The 18,154-nt window shown below is 42.2% G+C and overlaps 1 protein-coding gene across 1 annotated transcript in view; it reads right to left on the bottom strand.

The window, feature by feature from the left end:
• Positions 1 to 18,154, bottom strand: part of LOC137324524 (tyrosine-protein phosphatase non-receptor type 14-like) — a 260,760-nt gene that overhangs the window by 67,664 nt on the left and 174,942 nt on the right. The window contains exons 6-8 of the mRNA XM_067988918.1: positions 13,216 to 13,283; positions 7,369 to 7,439; positions 5,282 to 5,369 (exon numbers count right to left, since the gene is read on the bottom strand). Coding sequence (XP_067845019.1) covers positions 5,282 to 5,369; positions 7,369 to 7,439; positions 13,216 to 13,283 — 227 coding nt within the window. The remainder of the gene's footprint in view (positions 1 to 5,281; positions 5,370 to 7,368; positions 7,440 to 13,215; positions 13,284 to 18,154) is intronic.

The raw sequence follows: 18,154 nt of genomic DNA, 5'->3' as shown, positions 1-18,154 counted from the left end.
GCTTTGTGCCCAGACTGCCCAATAACCACATGGTGGTGTAACCAAGGAGTGTAACCAAGGGGCATACCAATATTACTTCCTTGTGATCTGAACTGGATATTCTTGTCTTTCGCATGTGCCCCCACCTGTACCTTTCCAACTTTTCTGAAGGTGGACCGAGAAAACACTTGGTACAATGAGGCCAAAAGTTAATATTTTAAGCTGCTTTATTTTACAGTAAGTAACAAATAGAGTAACTGTTATGATTAGACTCACTTAGTTCAATCAGTACAACCTGTCCTCACGCAGTAATACAAAATAATGAACATGCCTCATATCGGTGGGTAGTCTTGCTTGACATAAACAAAATAAAATCTAACTAACTCTTTTGCATTTGAACCTTTTGAGTCTGGCAAAAACTTGCCCTTCCAGTTTACCGTTTAAAAGCCTGACTATCTGTGTGTGTTTCTGTCTCTGCTTTTATCTCCCTGTGTTAACAACCAGATGGAAGTGCCTATGCGTCAACCTGTACTCAGGATTTCTGAATACAATGGGTGTGAAGTGTTTTGTAATTAGTAATACATGCTACTGATTCGCTTATTGTTTTCAGTCTATGGGCAGCAACTTCAATATCATTAGCATTTTAACCTCAGTGCTTTTTTTGAAAAGCTGTGTGAATGCACTTTGCTTTAAAAACATTTTAATGTAACTCTTTTCCAAATCCTTATTATGGAAAAATGGTCAAAAAGTCACAAACGTGACAACATCTTAATTAAAATAATCCACTGATCTTCATTCGCACTGTTCAAATTTCAAAGAAATCACTTTCAAAAAATGTGTGATGCTCCAATATCCACTTAAGTAGACATTGGAACATTGGAGCATTCCACATTACAAGTAACTCAAACAGCCAAATTTCAGCATTTTGGCAGGTTTGCAGAGTTTAAAAAATTCCTTTTTAAAACAAAATTGTATGGAGCAGTCATTACAGTAATCCTGCACAGCAGCCCTTGTCAGAGCAGCAGTTGGCCAGCAGTGGGGAATGGAGATCATGTGGCCCCACCAAGAGAAGGCTGCAGGCAGCAAGTTAAATCCAGGAAGGGGGTGTTGCGAAGGTCTCGCGGCTGGTGGGTGGTAGCCCAGGGCAACAGCGCCCTGAACTTTACTTGTGGGACTAGGAGGAGCGCTCCTGCTCCTCCAGGCGTCACTAAGGAAAGTTTTTTTTTAAATTGACCCTAGAGCGCCTCAGTGGCTTCCCAAAGGCTTTACCTGGCGGGGCAGCAAAGGCAGGTGCCCCATTCAGAAGTGAATTCAAATACCATCACGGGACCCCAATTTGCAGTTATCGACGAGCCTCATCCACCACCAAAACCAACGGCGATAAATTGGGAATCTGAGAAAACAGAGTGGGAAGTGGAGACCCTCCACTTTTACTGCTCCCCTGCTGTGTTCCCGCATTCAGGGAGAGTTTAAATTTCCCCTAAAGATTCAAAGATAAATATTATGAAAATGGTCACGATTCTAATGGTGAGTTTTGCCACACAAGGCTGAGGACTACTTTTTTAAAAATTCGTTCATGGGATGTGGGCATCGCTGACAAGGCCAGCATTTATTGCCTATCCTTAATGGCCCTTGAGAAGGTGGTGGTGAGCCGCCGCCTTGAACCGCTGCAGTCCGTGTGGTGAAGGTTCTCCCACAGTGCTGTTAGGTAGGGAGTTCCAGGAACTTGACCCAGCATTTTGACTGAAAAATATGATTACAGTAAATGGGCTAATATAGGGTAGAGCAGCTTGAAAATCATTTGTTAAACGTTTGGAAAGTAACCAAGTACCAGCACTTAAACTTTTCAGAATTCTAGAAGGAATGCTGCTGGATGGTACTTAACATTTTAAAAGAAGTACTTAACATTCTTAAATTACCAAAGTACCTTTAATTGTAATGTTTGAAAAATCACAATGGAAGTGATATCTCAGCTAAATATCAATAAATACAATTTACAATCTTAACATTTCAGCCATTTGGTGATCATGCATTTATGCAAGTTTTCTTTTCGAGGGTTAATGCAAATAATTTAAAACTGCAGAAGTAGATCTTGTAAAAACATGGCAACACAGAAACCAACGTCAAACAGAATTTAAAACGGAAGCCTCGATTTTCAGCTTGGGCCAAAGCCGAAATGGAATTAAGGTAGGACGACATTTTCACCTGTCAGAATTCAAGTCAGCTGACCCTGTCACAGTTTCTGAGATCAGCCTAATTTTAATAATCCTGGCAAGCTCCTAGGAGTAGTACTGCCTCTGGGAGGGAAAAAGGTAGAAAACTGTTTGTTGCTGTAGGATTTAAAGAACCAGCAGTAGTGTAAATTATAGCACATCAAAAATTCTTGTGCCAGCATAACTCCAACTTTTGACACACAAGAATGTCAGTGGGGGCAACAGGAGGGTAAAAAGAACCTCATCTCTCAGATCAGCAAGGAAACAGTAGAAATGTTACTCCATGAAGTTAGGCAGAGGATGGACACACTGTTTGGATCAGAGAGATACAGGCCCCAAAGGGCAGCAGAGGGAGATCATAAACAGAGTGAGGGATGAAGTAGCAGGTCATGTGCAAACTTCAAGCTTGTCATGATATTCTGCTTCCCCCTCTCACGTTTCTGTACTCACATTACTTGTTTACTAACTACATCATGTGACTCCTACCACTGAACACTACTCCTCAGCGACCCATTCAAACCTATCTTCCTTTTTGCTTCCTCTAGATATGGCCGAGGAAGAAAAAAAACAGGTCTCTGCATCAAGCTAGCACTTCAGAGCTCATTCTCTCCCTCCCAAGCAACAGCAAAGAGATACACAAAGGGATTTAGAGAGTGAGCCAGAGAGGAGCGCATTTGATGAGGCACACAGCATAAGTGCACTGGAGCAGCTGAGGGTGGAACATGAGGAGGAAGATATCGCTGATCAGAAGATATCACTCATTGAATGAGGAGCCAGAGGATTCAGATCTCATAGATCCTGATTTTCAAATAAGGATGTTTCCAGAGCATCAAATGCATGTGCAGGCACTGGCGATTGTGTCTTGACACTGTGCAGCAGATGGTGGTGTGACTGGAGGTATCCACTACCCATATGTGTTGTACCCTGGTAGATGGCTTCAGGGCACTGCAGTCCCTTCTGGAGCATGTGGCAACTTCAATTAGCTCTGCAGTGGAGGGCCCCATGACAGAAACCCTAAGGGCAGTCTGTGCTTCCTCCATTGACACAAAAACTTCTGCCATTGGGGCCTAGGATGTCTGATTGGAGAGGGACGTCTCTACCGGCCTCCAAGCAATTGGAGCTGAGTTGTAGAGAGCATCACATGGGCTTCATGATCTCATTGGAACCATTAGTCCTGCCTTCCAGTAGATCAATGGTTATGCAATGCCAATGCTCAGTACTAGTGTTATGATGGTGATGTTTCCCAGGAAAGCAGCACATGTGCCTTTCTACCAGTCCCTCAGATGTCTGTAAGATGGTAGAAAGAAGACAAAGCCAGGCTGCCCCTTCAGCAAGACAAGAGGTGCAGTCTGCAGCAGATCCATCTCAGAACTTAGCAGCTTTGAGATGTGGGTCACCTCAGTCCTAAGAGGCTCCTATTGACAGACTCATGCACTCCTGCCACTCAGGTTGCATCTAGGATTGTGCGATTAGGTCTAAGAAGGCACACATCAGACAAAAGGTGATTACAATAAAATTCTGGTTGCACTAAATGTGGTGTTCAGACAATATTCTTTTCAAGCTTTGAAAATTGCTTTCATCTGGTGAAATGAATGGGAGCTGTAAGATCTGTGGCTCACAAGGAAGGTTCTGTAGATGATAGCATGTTAGTGGTGAGAAAAGGGAAATTGTATTCAGCACTCTTCATGCAGTGGCCAGAAGTGGTAGTCAAGTGAAAATCTCCTGTATTATGTAACACAAACATGCCTTGCAGCCAGCAAAGAGTTGTCCTCTACAACCTCTTCAGTCTGCTGTACCTGCTTCTGAGGCAAATGTGGGTAGGAGTGCCTCTGCTTTTATCCTCCTGTGTATGGATACCACTGGTGGATGTCATGTATCTTTGGTGCAGTCTAACCAGCTTGGCCTCCCTCCATTGCTCCTTGTCCTTTTCTTCTGGGAGGCAAAGGTCTGGGAGAATCCTTATTAGGAAACCCGCTGCATCTTGTTTTAAAGGTGGGGAGGAGGGGAAGGAGGCAGCCATCACAGCAAATGGCAGAAATGTAGATGGTAAGGTAACTGGGAGGAGCCAAAAAAAGTTCTGATGTTAGGGGAGAAATAAAGAATTTGCAAAGCTATGAAACTTCTGTGCCAGGCTCTTTACATTTACTTCAATCTTTTTCCTGGCATCTAGCTATCCTGGATGCCTGGAGGTGTGTGATTTCTGCTGAGCTTAAGTGAGGCAATGGTGATAGAACATAGACATATCACCTCGCTGTTCCATTATTGCTTCAAATATGTCATTCATTTCAGGGTGGGTGCTTCCATTGTCCAATAGAAATGATGGCAGAAAATCGGGCAGGCTCTAAAGTGCGGAGGGAATCAGTATAACAATGGGGATCTGGACTATTGTATGTAATTACATCGAACTCAGTAAACACATGTAGGGTTTGAAATTGAAGACCATGTTTATTTTCACTTGCTAAAGAAGCACCCATTAGAACGGGCTCCCGACAAGGTAAAAAGAACCTGTTGATTTTTTCAAGTTCGTAGCCCAAGATAAGAAATTGAAATCCAATGTTAAATATTCTTAAAGAACATTCGAGGATAAGGTCATCATGTGCTCGTCTACATTTCTTCAGCTTTGTGACAGGTTTTTTAAAAATCACCGTAAAGCCTGGTATGAAATTCCATAATTTGACCTCAGACATTTTTTTTTCCATTAGTCCACTGAAAGAATGAGCAGTAGGCAGGTAGGTTGGGGGTCAAGGCTAAGCAACTGAGTGGCATGCTGTAATTCCTCAAAAATACTAAGGTGAATCACGGAATGTTCCCTTGAGGGGCTGGTTCGCATCTACAACTTTTCTGGATTGTCCCCTTTACAGCATTGAAGTTGCTCATGTTGTAATGCATCTACATCACTCTTAAAAAAAGGAATCACTCCTCTTACTAATTTAAATTCTAATTCAGATTTTCTACCCCTGTTTTCAATTGCATCAATCCCTCATGAAGAATGTTAAATTTGTTCATAAATAGACTAACGATGCAATGGTGTCATTCTAAAGTATCTGAAAAGATATCTTTTTAAATGAATGTGATAATTCCTTATCTACCTTAGCAGGAAAGCTTTCTTGCCCAAAGCCTTCAAGCTGTTCCACTTCCTTTATATACAGCAACTCAGCCTCTGCAGGTGGCATCCCACTGGGAAGAGAGAAAAAAATTAATCCAACACACCCACACTCCTTAAAGATACCAGTTCCCCTATCCACATAAAACGTAGCCTGCATTTATCAATGATGGAGTTCACACAAAAGCAAATACTGCAGTGGAACCCAAATAGATTCAGCTTGGAGAAGCTCAAATCCCACATGGAGGGAGACAAAAGTGTGGGGCAAGTCAAGCCAAGGTAGGCTCTCTCATTTCCTAGATTTGACTCTATAGCAAGATGAGAAAAGGACTGCAAGCAGATTGCATGTCCACAGTCCCTCTCAGACATGGGGAGGAAGAATGGGAAGAGCAGGAAAAACAAAAACTAACCCAGTCAGTAGAACTAATCTTTGGTAAGCCAGTCTGTCAGAACAAATGTAATTAAGATTTGGGCACATATACAGAAAAGAAAGAACAAACGTGCCATTATGTAGCATGTTATCATGTCTTTCAGGATGTCCAGAAGTGCTTCGAAGCTAATATACTACTTTTGAATTGCAGTCACTATTGTTATATGAGTCAATGTGGCAGCCAACTTACACACAGCGAAGTCCCACTAACAGCAAATGAGATGAATAACCAGTTACTCTGTTTTTGGTGGTAGTGATTGAGAGAGCAATGTTGGCTAAAGCTTTGAAAAACTCCATACCCTTCTGCAAAATAGTGCCATGGAAATTTTTACGTCCAGCACTAGAACAGGAAGAAGTATCCTCGGTTTAACTTTCCATCCAACAGTTAGCATTTGCAATAATGCAGCGCTCCCACAGTACTGCACTAAAGTGTCAGCCTAGAGTATGACTTGAACCTATAACCTCTGACAGGACAGTGCTACTTATTGAGCCAAGCTAGCTTAAGGGAGGGAGACATTTAAGAGCTAGACCAACTAAAAGGCAACAACACCTATATAGGCAGTAACCAGGTTACTGAATGAACAGATTAAGATGAATGGCAGGGTGGCAACATTTATTGGCAACTGTAACCTTCACATTTGAGGAATGGTAAGTCTTGCATCATGTTTGGGTTGATACACTATCTAAGCAACTTAAGGAGGACCAAGCATTTCATGTGACTACGCCCAAGCTGCTTGAGTGCTCCATACTTCCCCACCTACACTTACCCACAACACAATTTTCAAAATTATAGCTCAGTTATAGTTAGTTAGAGATGGTGCCACAATCCAGACTCCAGATCTGAAAAAAGATGAGGGCAGATTGGTGGAGCTGTCCTAGTCCCATAGACAGCCTGTGCTATAATTTGGGCTTTGAACATGGAAATGCTGAGGCTAGAACAGTGGGAGCCCATGTCACAAATTGGGCTCCGCATAAGAAAAAAGAGCATAGAGTAATGGAACTGCCACATTTATATCAGGTGCATTTGGCCCATGCTTGATAGGGATGCGATACCAACCACCCAGGTAGATTTGGTCTGCTGCAGCATTAAGATTTGAGTGAACCAGCTGACACATCAGAGGCTGGATTCTCGTCAATTTCAGAGACAATCTGATCGCTGATGTGAGGTATAACCAGAACACAGGGTTTTACATAGTCAGCACATCCTGCAGATATCATTAACACTATAAATATCAACTGTGCTTCCGAGTTTCTGTCCAAGATTAGATATCCCAAGATGTACCACTCTAAGAAGCTACACCGAATTATACCCTGTCATTCTTGTCAATACCTACCTTTAGACTTTTTTTTAAATGTAGATACTGACAGTAGTAACATTTTATGCCACCTTTTAAAACATAGTGAAAGCTGTGATTCTGTTTGTAGCAGTATCATGAATAGGTACATATGGGGCCACAAAAATGTATAAACTGATGTCAGGCTGTGTTTTGGCAGCAATTCTTAGAAATCTATTATCAGTTCACAGGAACGACGGAACGGAACGAAACGAAGGAACATCAGTAAGAAACCAAGCTCTTACAAAACATAATTATAGGTTTTCTAGATTTCAGTTAAAGTTCTACTGCACTGTAGAACTTGCTCACCTGTAGGCCTGGTGTTGCATTGCTACCTTCCGGGTCATTTCTTCCAGCATTCGTTCATCTTGAGCCCAGTCCTGTAAACATATCACAAAAAGTAAATCATTCAAATCTGCCAGCTAAACATATTTTAATGCTATACGGCATTTATAACCTTATAAAGTTGATATACAAGGACAGAAATTGAGAGGCTCCACCGTCAGTTTAGGGCCTCATTAGACTCATCAGAGGCTGGGTATTCTGCGGCGAGTGACTCACCTCCCAACTGCCCAAAGCCTTTCCACTATCTACAAGGCACAAGTCAGGAGTGTGATGGAATATTCTCCACTTGCCTGGATGAGTGCAACTCCAACAACACTCAAGAAGCTCGACACCATCCAGGACAAAACAGCCCACTTGATTGGTACCCCATCCACCACCCTAAACATTCACTCCCTTCACTACCAGTGCACGTGGCTGCAGTGTGTACCATCTACAGGATGCACTGCAGCAACTCACCAAGGCTGCTTCGACAGCACCTCCCAAACCCGCGATCTCTACCACTTAGAGGGATAAGGGCAGCAGGTGCATGAAAACAACACCACCTGCACGTTCCCCTCCAAGGCACACACCATCACGACTTGGAAATATATCGCCATTCCTTCGACGTCGCTGGATCAAAATCCTGGAGCTCCCTACCTAACAGCACTGTGGGAGAACTTTCACCACACGGACTGCAGCGGTTCAAGAAGGCGACTCACCCCCACCTTCTCAAGGGCAGTTAGGGATGGGCAATAAATCTATTTTCATACGTATTTCACGGTAGCCTTGCTAAGGGAAGCAATGGGTGATGTTGCATATCCATTTTGCATCTGGACTGAGCATTCCTTCAAGATGCATGAATGTTTTTTTTTCATTCCTCTCCTACTTATTTGCCCGCTGTCCAGAAGGTGCTGATTCTAACTAAAGTACAGATCCACAGGCATGGGCTGCCTTATGGGACCCTGCCCAAGTGGTCAATCTTCATGTCTGTGTGTGTGCCAAGACAGTGAGGGGTAATTTCTTTGGGGTCCTGTTGTGGCCTTGCCAGCGACGCCCACATCCAATGAATGAATAAAAGAAAAGGCCAGGTTCGAGTTAGGGCTACAACATTGTACGCCATGCTTATGTCAAGTGATGCTCCATGCTGGGATTGGAGCTTCACAGTCCCTGCTGTAAAAAGCTCAATTTACTAAAAAACCATTAATTCCTCTGAGCTGGGAGGGGAAAAATGAATTGCCTAAGGTTCCTGTTCCTGATTCCTATCCAGTGAGCACTGATGGAAAATCGGGCAAGGATACGACTGGGTTTGACTGAGAATCCCTCCATTCCACAAAACCGGCTAACACTTAGGGGCAGGGTTTCCGCAGGGGTTCTCCTGATCTCATGCCGTCTCTCCAGGGTTTCTGTTGATCTTCTGAAGTTACAGCGAGAGATCAGTAGGACCCTACAGAAACTATCCCTCACTGTCTTGGCACACACAAAGGCATGAAGATTGACCGCTTGGGCAAGGTCCCATAAGGCAGCCCACGCCTGTGGATCTGTACTTCAGTTAGAATCAGCACTTTCCAGACAGCAGGCAAATAAGTAGGAGAGGAATGAAAAAAAAACATTCATGCATCATTGAAGGAATGCTCAGTCCAGATGCCAAATGGATATGCAACATCATCCATTGCTTCCCTACGCTAGGCTACCATAATATACGTGTGAAAATGGATTAGGAACTGAAGGAGGAACTGAAGTCACTTTCTCCTTTTATCCTAAAAAAGGAGGCCCAGTGATTGGTACGTGGGACTAAACTATTTTCAAATGAACATCTTTCCAACAAGTGCCCAACCCCATCCAGCTGCATTGTGCATCAAAGACCACGCTGCTTCTGTGCAAAATAAGTTTGTGAAAAATATTATCTTTTTGTTTAAAAAAAGTCCAGTAGCTCTAAACATTGTATTACCTTTAACAATGATAAAAAGGTCACAGCTGTGCTCAGTTAATTATGTAATAAAATGTACTATCAACCTAACCTTCATAATCTTTGCATTACTGTAGTTCATGGGTTATGAAGTCACCTAACTTGTTTGATAAATATTGTGTTCAATTGGAACAGTTAGATATCCTCAAATGTATTTGACATCAATGGTATGCTCCCGATTCAGAATTTGAAACTCATCCCCAATATTTACATAATACAAGCAAGTTCTTGAAGCAGAATTTCTGGTCTACTGGTTGCAGGGGGAAATTAACCAATGAGCTTAATCTGAGACGTGGCTTCAGTTTGTTTAGATCAGGTGCACCTGCAAAGTCAAAAACATTTTCTTAAAGTTTTAAAGAGAAAAAAAACCTGAAAGGAATCAAGTGTGTTTGATCTTCACACAAAAAAAAATGCTTCAAATGAGCAGTTCTGCCTTGGCATGGAAATCAGAAACAAAAGATAGCGCCCTACAGGTGTGGGGCTGCCTGCAGGCATTGAGTGCTGCTTTGTCTTATTATTTCTGATTAAGTTCTTGCATCTTTCACCGACAGAAAGAAATATCAAAGGGAGGATCTAGAGTACGAGGTTGGGGGAAATCAGCTGTAGTATTTGCGTGCATTGCTGGTCTACAAGAAAAATGTATGTTTTCCCAGGGAGGTTTTGTTTAATTTCAATCTCAGCACTGTAGCATCTCTTAAAGCTCAAGACAATTGGCAGCCTTTGATTTAATATCCCATTGATTTTCCATACATGTACTATTTCTCATGCTGCTAACTCACCTCATTTATACTGGAGTATAAGGTGGATTCAGCAACAACTATACATGTGCAAGATTGCATGTGTAAAGTTAGTTGCTCAGAAGTGGTGAGTATAAATGGCAGAGGAAGGTTCATATGGCAATGTGAAAGTTCACCGCAGGCCAGTGTAAGAGGGCAAAAAGCTCAACCAGTCTGTGGCTATAGCCAAGATGGTAAGCTCTGTGGAAATGCCAGAGGTGGCAGCCGTTTAACTTTGCTACCACTGATATTTATCTGCAAACTAAATGGGGTATAATTAGTTTTGAAATGGAAGAAAACTGTTTCACCACCAGACTTCCTTTAAAAATACTGCCACAGAGAAAGCTGATTATAATTTACATTTTTTCCTATCAATACACTTTGTGAATACTTTTGTTCAAATGGTAAGTACTGATAACATTCATGGGCATGGGTTGATGGAGTTACTAACAAAAACGGGGAACGTTCTCCAGTTTGTATTACGTATCATAGAATCATAGAATCGTGAAGCCCATCGTGCCTGTGCTGGCTCTTTGACAAAGCTATCCAATTAGATCCAGTCCCCTGCTCTTTCCCCATAGTCCTGCAAATTCTTCCTTTACCCATTTAGAAAAAAACAAGTTTATGATTTTACTGCATGTAATGCACAGATTAAATATCCCCCAATGAAAGGAAGCTAACTTACACGAACAGTTCAAATGCCAACACTGGGAGAATCTTTGTGGTTTATGTCAACTCACTCACAATGTTGGACTCAGTATATACTGCTTTTAACAGAACTATGGCAATGGAATACAATGGTTACACGAATGTGGTGAAACTTAAAATATTTACTTTGCCAAAAATTGGTTTTAGTGTAGCTTGTTTTGAGATGATGTAGGGCATGAAAGTTAAGTCTTTAGAAGTATACAAAGTTTACATGTGGATCAACCAATGTTACAGGATTGGTGTAAGAACAAACTGAGAGGGTATGCCTATCAGAAAAGACTGAACAGGCTTGGACTCTTTTCTCTAGAAAAGAGAAGCCTGAGGGGTGACCTGAAAGACATCTTTAAGATTATGAAAGGGTTTGATGGGGTAGACGTAGATAAGATGTTTCCACTTGTGGGGCAGACCAAAACTAGGGGCCATAAATGTAAGATAGTCACTAATAAATCCAATAGGGAATTCAGGAGAAACTTCTTTACCCAGAGAGTGGTTAGAATGTGGAACTCTCTACCACAAGGAGTAGTTGAGGTGTATAGCACAGATGTATTTAAAGGGACACTCGATAAACACGCAAGGGAGAAAGGAATAGGAGGTTATTCCAATTGGGTTAGACAAAGAGAGATGGGAGGAGGCTCACGTGGAGCATAAGCACCAGCATGGATCAGTTGGGCCGAATGGTCTGTTTCTGTGCTGCACATTCTATGTAAAAAAAAACTTGATCTGGACCCACCAGAGATCCTGCATACTGCATTTCAGTGCAACATTTACTGAGTCAAATATTTTAATCTTTCACTACAAAACTCCTCAAAATGTCTGAAGCTTGAAATTTATTTAAATCAAAGTTAGATTTGTTGACGTTGCCATTCTCTAGTATTCATCACTTCCATTGTCCTGGACTCCAAATGAAAGGAAAGTCCCCTCCGTGGCCAATGTTGTTCTATAATCAGCCAGCAGGGGATGCTAGTGACTCATTTAAAGGAGAATTGTCTTCAATTTTCTTGCTACTTGTTGGTCCGATGCCCCTGACCAAAACTAGTAATGTTGGGGGAAGCTTAAGTACAAATATTACAGAGGCTTCCAGTCTATTAGTCAAATCATATAAGCAGATGGGATCCTGTTAAGATCTCCAGCGGCTTCACGTAGCCAGCACATAGGATGTCACTTTTCAGCAGGTCAATGCTCTTTTCAGCTCAACAAATCCGTGTGTAGTGCGGGTCAGCCTCTGGGCATCTCCATTTGATGTCTGATATCCTCTGCACAGACAGAGACAGGGCCTTATGAGCAGGCATCAACTCCTTAAGCCGAATCATATGGTCAAACAAGGCAAGATGTCTGTCCTATATCATGACTGCCGTGTGAGACGGCTGATCTTGAAGCAACACCTGCATTCTGTACTATACTGTAGAACTTGGTTACTCCCCAGGTCTCGTGGAGTTGAAGTTCAGAACATTTTTATGCGATTAAGTTTTTATAGCGTTGAAGTTACTGTATTAACCATTAGGCTGCTAGCAGGTTCCTGGGCCAAGTTTTCATTTTGCGTATTGTGATACTAAAACAAACAGTAATGTTACAGCAATAAAGATACTCCAATGTTAGGCATAGCTTTATTACTCTAATATTAATCCTATGGACCAATTTTTTTTTGTTAAAACTGAACTTTAATTCTGCTTACCCAGTCTTTTCCCTTTTCTCACATTCTCCATCATTTTCTCTCTATTATTTTAACCTTAATTTTACTTTTTTAAAAATATTATTTCAATATTCAATACCATTATCTTCTTTTTAAAAAATGTAGAACTCTTTGTTTACCCACTTTCTTCCTCCCTTTTTCCAGCCGCTTGAAAGCCCAAGTTCTCCTGAGCAATGGAATGAAAGTTTCCTCTTTCTGCTGGTTGTAAGGGTCCTAAATGAAAGGAGCCTGGACAGTTCCTATCCAGTACCTAGTGGACACAGGCCCTCAGCACAGAAACACCCCATGATCTAATACAAATAAACAATATTTTCAACTGCATCCTGATCGGAGAGTCTTGATGTTGCCCTTATTCCCCAAAACCAATATCCCTCATCATGATGACATGGAGGAGGACAGGTGAGTACGGAGAATCGTCAAAAAATCTTTAAAATAATGGTGGGGCTATGATACAGTAAACCTAGGTTTACTGACAGAACAACTAAACACTTTATAATCCTGACATAAGGTAGGTCTTAGTGGGTCCATGTTACAGAGATGTACAGATTTTCTAATTTTTAGGAAGTAATTCAGGGAGGGGTGCAGGCTGTAGACTTAAAAATACTTTTTGTAACAATTCACACATCCAGAATGTTTGATCAATATAATCTATCGTCAATCTACTTCAAATGCAGTAATTTCATTTCACTTACCATTGGGAACAAAACATATTCCCTGAGGAAATCCTGGGACTCATACTGTCCATAATCTCCAAAATCAGCTGTGAGGAAAGAGAACAGGTTGGCAATATTTATTCTTACTGCTGCTATTGAATGAACCCTCTTGCAAAGGGAAAATTTGTCACTTTCAATTCATGGTGGATGCAGGCGCATATAATAAAAGAATACAGTATTAGATGCATAAATATTATACAGGGTTTGAAAGTGCAAGCATATTATAACTGACAATAATGAGAAATGATTAGGATCCAAAGTGATGACTCCAGTAATGCCATTAGCTACTAACAATGAGTTCTCCCATTCATTCACTTGGTAAAGCCAGCATGTAACTGAGCCATACAGATCTGAAGCTCCAGGTTCAATTACTGCTCTGTACTGATCTGACTGATTTCAATTAGGGTGGTAGTAAGACTGCTGTAATTGTCCTAACTGTCCCTGGGCCAGGGAGGAGAAATAATTTTTAAAATCAGACAGGGTCATTACACAGTTACCCTCTACTTTAAATTGCATGTGTGTAGATGTCTCATACATTTAAGAATGACCATTGTAAGATACCAGAGGGCACCCGCAGAGATCTGTACCCAAGCTGGAGTCAGTGCCTTCAGCAGAGTGGGAGGACAGAAAACTGACCAATTAAAATACAAATCAAAAAATTTACAAGTGTGTTTAAAAACAAATTAACGGTGAAAGTTCATTTTTACACCAATTTGGCAACTTCACATATTTTGATTAAAAGTAGGCCCAAATACCTCCCATTGTGTCACCATCACATCACAACACAACTGAAAATGAAAGGACTTTTAGACCTAATATCCCAACATGTCTTCTACAGGATCAGTTTCTTCAATCAGATTTTGCATTTGCAATGTCTAGCCAATGACCACACACACACACACACACACACACACATACACACTCTCCAACCCCAGCCAAGGACAGTGTGTGGTATGGAAAACAGGGGGAATATAATAAATTGGTTTTTAAAAATATGTATTTTTATTTCAGTTAGCTAGGTACTGCATCTCGAGCTGTTTTCAAAGAAACAATTTGCATTTATAAAGTGCCTTTCAAATCCGAAGAATGTCCCAAAACACTTCACAGCCAATGAAATACTTTTTGATATGCAGCCACTGTTGTAATGAGGGTATACAGCAGGCAATTTGCATACAGCAAAGTCGCACAAACACCAATGGGCTAAATGACCAGATAATCAGAGTGATTAGGGGAATGTCTTCAAATAGTGCACCTGAGGAGGCAAACAATGTCTCATCCAAACTAATAGCACCTCCAATAGTGCAGTACTACCTCAGTCCTGCAATGAAGTGTCAACTTAGTCTATGTGCTTGGAGTGGGGCTTGAACCAATGACCTTCAGACTCAGAGGCAAAAATGCTATCACTAAGACAAGACTGCTTTCAGTTACTCAAAGGTTAGCTCCATCTTGTTCAGGTAGTTCAAAACTGTATCAGGCATAATCAATGACTCCCTGTATTTCTTTTGGCCAAATTTCCTATTAAGTAACACCTATAGAATAGAGCCTCACATTTCAGAGCCAGGTCTATGCTCCCAGTGCTTTTTTTTCCATATCCTAAAATTTCAAGAATCTGAAGTCCTTTTTGCTATAACAACCATCTGCATAAAGATATTCTAACCTCTTTCCTCACTCTCTCAGTTAAAATTTTAAATTGATGGCCCCTCATCACCGACTCCCAAACCACAGGGAATAGTCTTTCCCTATTCATTCTATCAAAACCCTTCATAATTTTAAAAACCTCAATTAAATCTCCTCTTGGTCTTACCTACTCTAATGGACATAGTCCCAATACCTCAAGTCTCTCCCTGACATCACCTTGGTGAATCTAGCCTGGAAACTCTCTATGGCTTTAATGTTCTTCCTATAACGCGGTTCAAGAAGGCGGCTCACCACCAGCTTCTCAAGGGCAATTAGGGATGGGCAATAAATGCTGGCCATGCCAGCGACGCCCACATCCCACGAAATAATTTTTAAAAAGTAGCCTGACAGCACAGTGGCAATCAGGGGGCTGACAGAAATGATGGGGAAATACAGCTGGGTGTCATGAACATATTGATGGCAGCTAACCCTGTGCCTGCAGGTTGTGTCACCAAGGGGCAGCATATTGATTGCAGAAGGGGGTTCCTCAAGAATAGATCCTTGCGGAACTCTGGAGGTGGCTGTGCAGAGAAGAGAAGAGGCAGAAGAAGAAGAAGAAAAGAGAAACCATTGCTGGAGATGCTCTGGTTGCATTCAAGATAGGTAGGAATTGAACCATACAAGGGCAGTCCCACAGAGTTGGATAACAATACAGACATGGGTGCAGGATGATATAATCTATTGTGTCAAATGCTGCAAAACACTTTATGACTTTGACAAGGGCTGGTTCTATGCTGCAAGAAGGACAGAACCCAGTTTGCAGGTGTTCAATCATATGGTTTCGAAAGAGATGCGCATGGAACTGGGAGGCAATGAAATATTCAAGGACATTAAGAGAGGAAAATAGGATAGAGATGTGGGGTGATTCGAAAGAGCGGGTGGGCTGATAGTGACATTTTTGAGGAGGGGGTGGTGATAGCAATTTTGAAGAGGGCAGTCCTTCAGGAAAGACAGTTACCAGCTACTTGTGATGTTAACTAGCAAGGGAAACTGGTTATTTGTGACTGGTCAGGGAAGCTTAGTGCTGTGAAGAGCATATAAGCTACACTGAAATGATTCAAACAGGGAGGTTGGGAAAATGGGAATCGTGCCATTAGGCAGTGATATATTCGAGGACCTTTTAGAGAAAAGAAAGGTTAGACATGTGATGGTAGTTGGTGAGGATGGGTGGGTTGAAGATGGGCTTTTTGAGGAGAGAGGACATGACAGCAGTTTTGAAAGGGAGTGAGATGTTGCCTGAGCAAAGAGAACCAATAACAATGTTGGTAACCAAGGGGGTCAGGAGTTGAGTGGGGAGCAGATTGAGGAAGCCGGAGGTGGGTCTGAAATTAATCCCCAAGGAGCGAATTGGACAAGAGAGCTGCGCTTAGCTGTGAGGCGCCTCCTACACTGTCAGTCTGCTGACACTCTGCCAAAGCACACACATGTAGATAGACACAAAGGTAACAGGCCCAAAGAACAATATCCCAGCAAGGAGTCCACAACTTCAGGAGAGGAGATGAAGGGAAAAAAAATAGCAAAAAAGAATTGGTGAGAAATGGATAATTTAAACACCACATATAATTGTGCAAAGAAAAATAACTGTAGAGGCTGGCAATCTGAAATGGAAACAAAAGGAACTGAAAGTATACAGAAAGTCAAACAGCAGTTGTAAAGAGAAAAGGCAGGTTAGTGTTTTGGATGTAGACCCTTTATCAGAACCCAACTGCACAAGCCCCATTTCAGTATAGGTGCTGAGACAATGGGGGTAATTTTAACCCCCAAGAACGGGTGGGTTGGGGGCGGGTGGGATGTTAAAATAATAAAATTTTGGAGCAGGACAGCATCCCGGCTCCAACGCGCCCACTTCTGGGTTTAACCCAGGCAGGTTTGTCTGCATGTGCACAGAGGATACCAGGAAGTCTCGCCCCCACTTAAAACCAGTGGGCCGATACTTAAGGAGGCAATGTACCTCATTGAGATATTTGAGGCATTTAATATTTTGTGTGTTGGAAAACTTAAATGAAATTAACTTTACCAGTGGGTTTCCCATCGCTTCCGATTCACATCAGGTGAAAACAGGCGGGAACGGCCAGATCCCCCTTCGATTTCCGATGCTGGCTGACCCCTTCGATCTCCAATGTTGGCTGGCCCCCCCCCCCCCCCACCGGATCTCCAATGCTGGCTGATCCTCCAGTCCCCGATGCTGGCTGATCCTCCAGTCCCCGATGCTGGCTGATACCCCCTGATCCCCATGCTGGCTGGATGCTCTGATCTCGTCCACATCTCCCCATCTCCACCCGCCTCCGATTTTTTTGCAGTGCCGATGATCTCTCTCTTCCTTCCGCCCCCCCCTCTGATTTGCAGCTCCTTTCACTGCCCACAGGGAAGTCACAAGCTTTCGGAGGCTTCCTCCTTCCTCAGGTGAATGTTGTGGAAATGCAGTCCATCACCGGCATCTCCACATCACAGGGAAGTCGGCATTGGGAAACCCGGAAGCTCAAATAATCACCTTCAATTGAGTTGCGATCGCAGATTGTGACGCACTCAATTCGCTTCTGGGTTCCCTACGCAAATATCTGCGGACGCGTGGAGGTATCCAGCTCCAAGTGAAAATCATGTCCAATGTTGTAAATCAGTGCTGTCAAGTACGTTAGACATTAGCCACATGTGACTAACTGGGAATCTATGACTAACTGGCTAATTGCATTTCTGATTAACAAATAAAAAATGAGTAATAGATCTCCATATTCATGTTTACAGGAATGATCTTGACAGAATAAGGCAAAACTGTTTCCACTGGCAGACGGGTCAGTAACCAGAGGGCACGGAGTTAAGGTGATTGGCAAAAGGGCCAGAGGCGACATGAGGAAACATTTTTTCACACAGTGAATTGTTATGATTTGGAATGCACTGCCTGAAAAGGTGGTGGAAGCAGATTCAATAGTAATTTTCAAAAGGGAATTGGATAAATACTTGAAGGGAAAACATTGACAGGGCTATGGGGAAAGAGCAGGAGAATGGGACTAATTGGAGAGCACTTTCAAAGAGCCTGCAAGGCACGATGCGTTGAATGGCCTCCTCTTGTGCTTTACCTACTATGATACTATGATATGCATGTGTACTTTAACCTTTTTGTGCATTTGTTGATAAATAGCACGATGAAAAGCAGAGTGTGCAAGTGTTTTTTGATTGTTTTGTGCACTTTACTTTCTTGGTTACTGCTTATTGATTATCTTTTAAAATGGTGTGTAACACAGTT

Source organism: Heptranchias perlo, chromosome 8, assembly GCF_035084215.1.
Source record: "Heptranchias perlo isolate sHepPer1 chromosome 8, sHepPer1.hap1, whole genome shotgun sequence".
Classification (NCBI taxonomy): Eukaryota; Metazoa; Chordata; class Chondrichthyes; order Hexanchiformes; family Hexanchidae; genus Heptranchias; species Heptranchias perlo.
The sequence above is the reverse complement of the archived record's forward strand: the minus strand, read 5'-3'. Positions and strand labels throughout refer to the sequence as shown.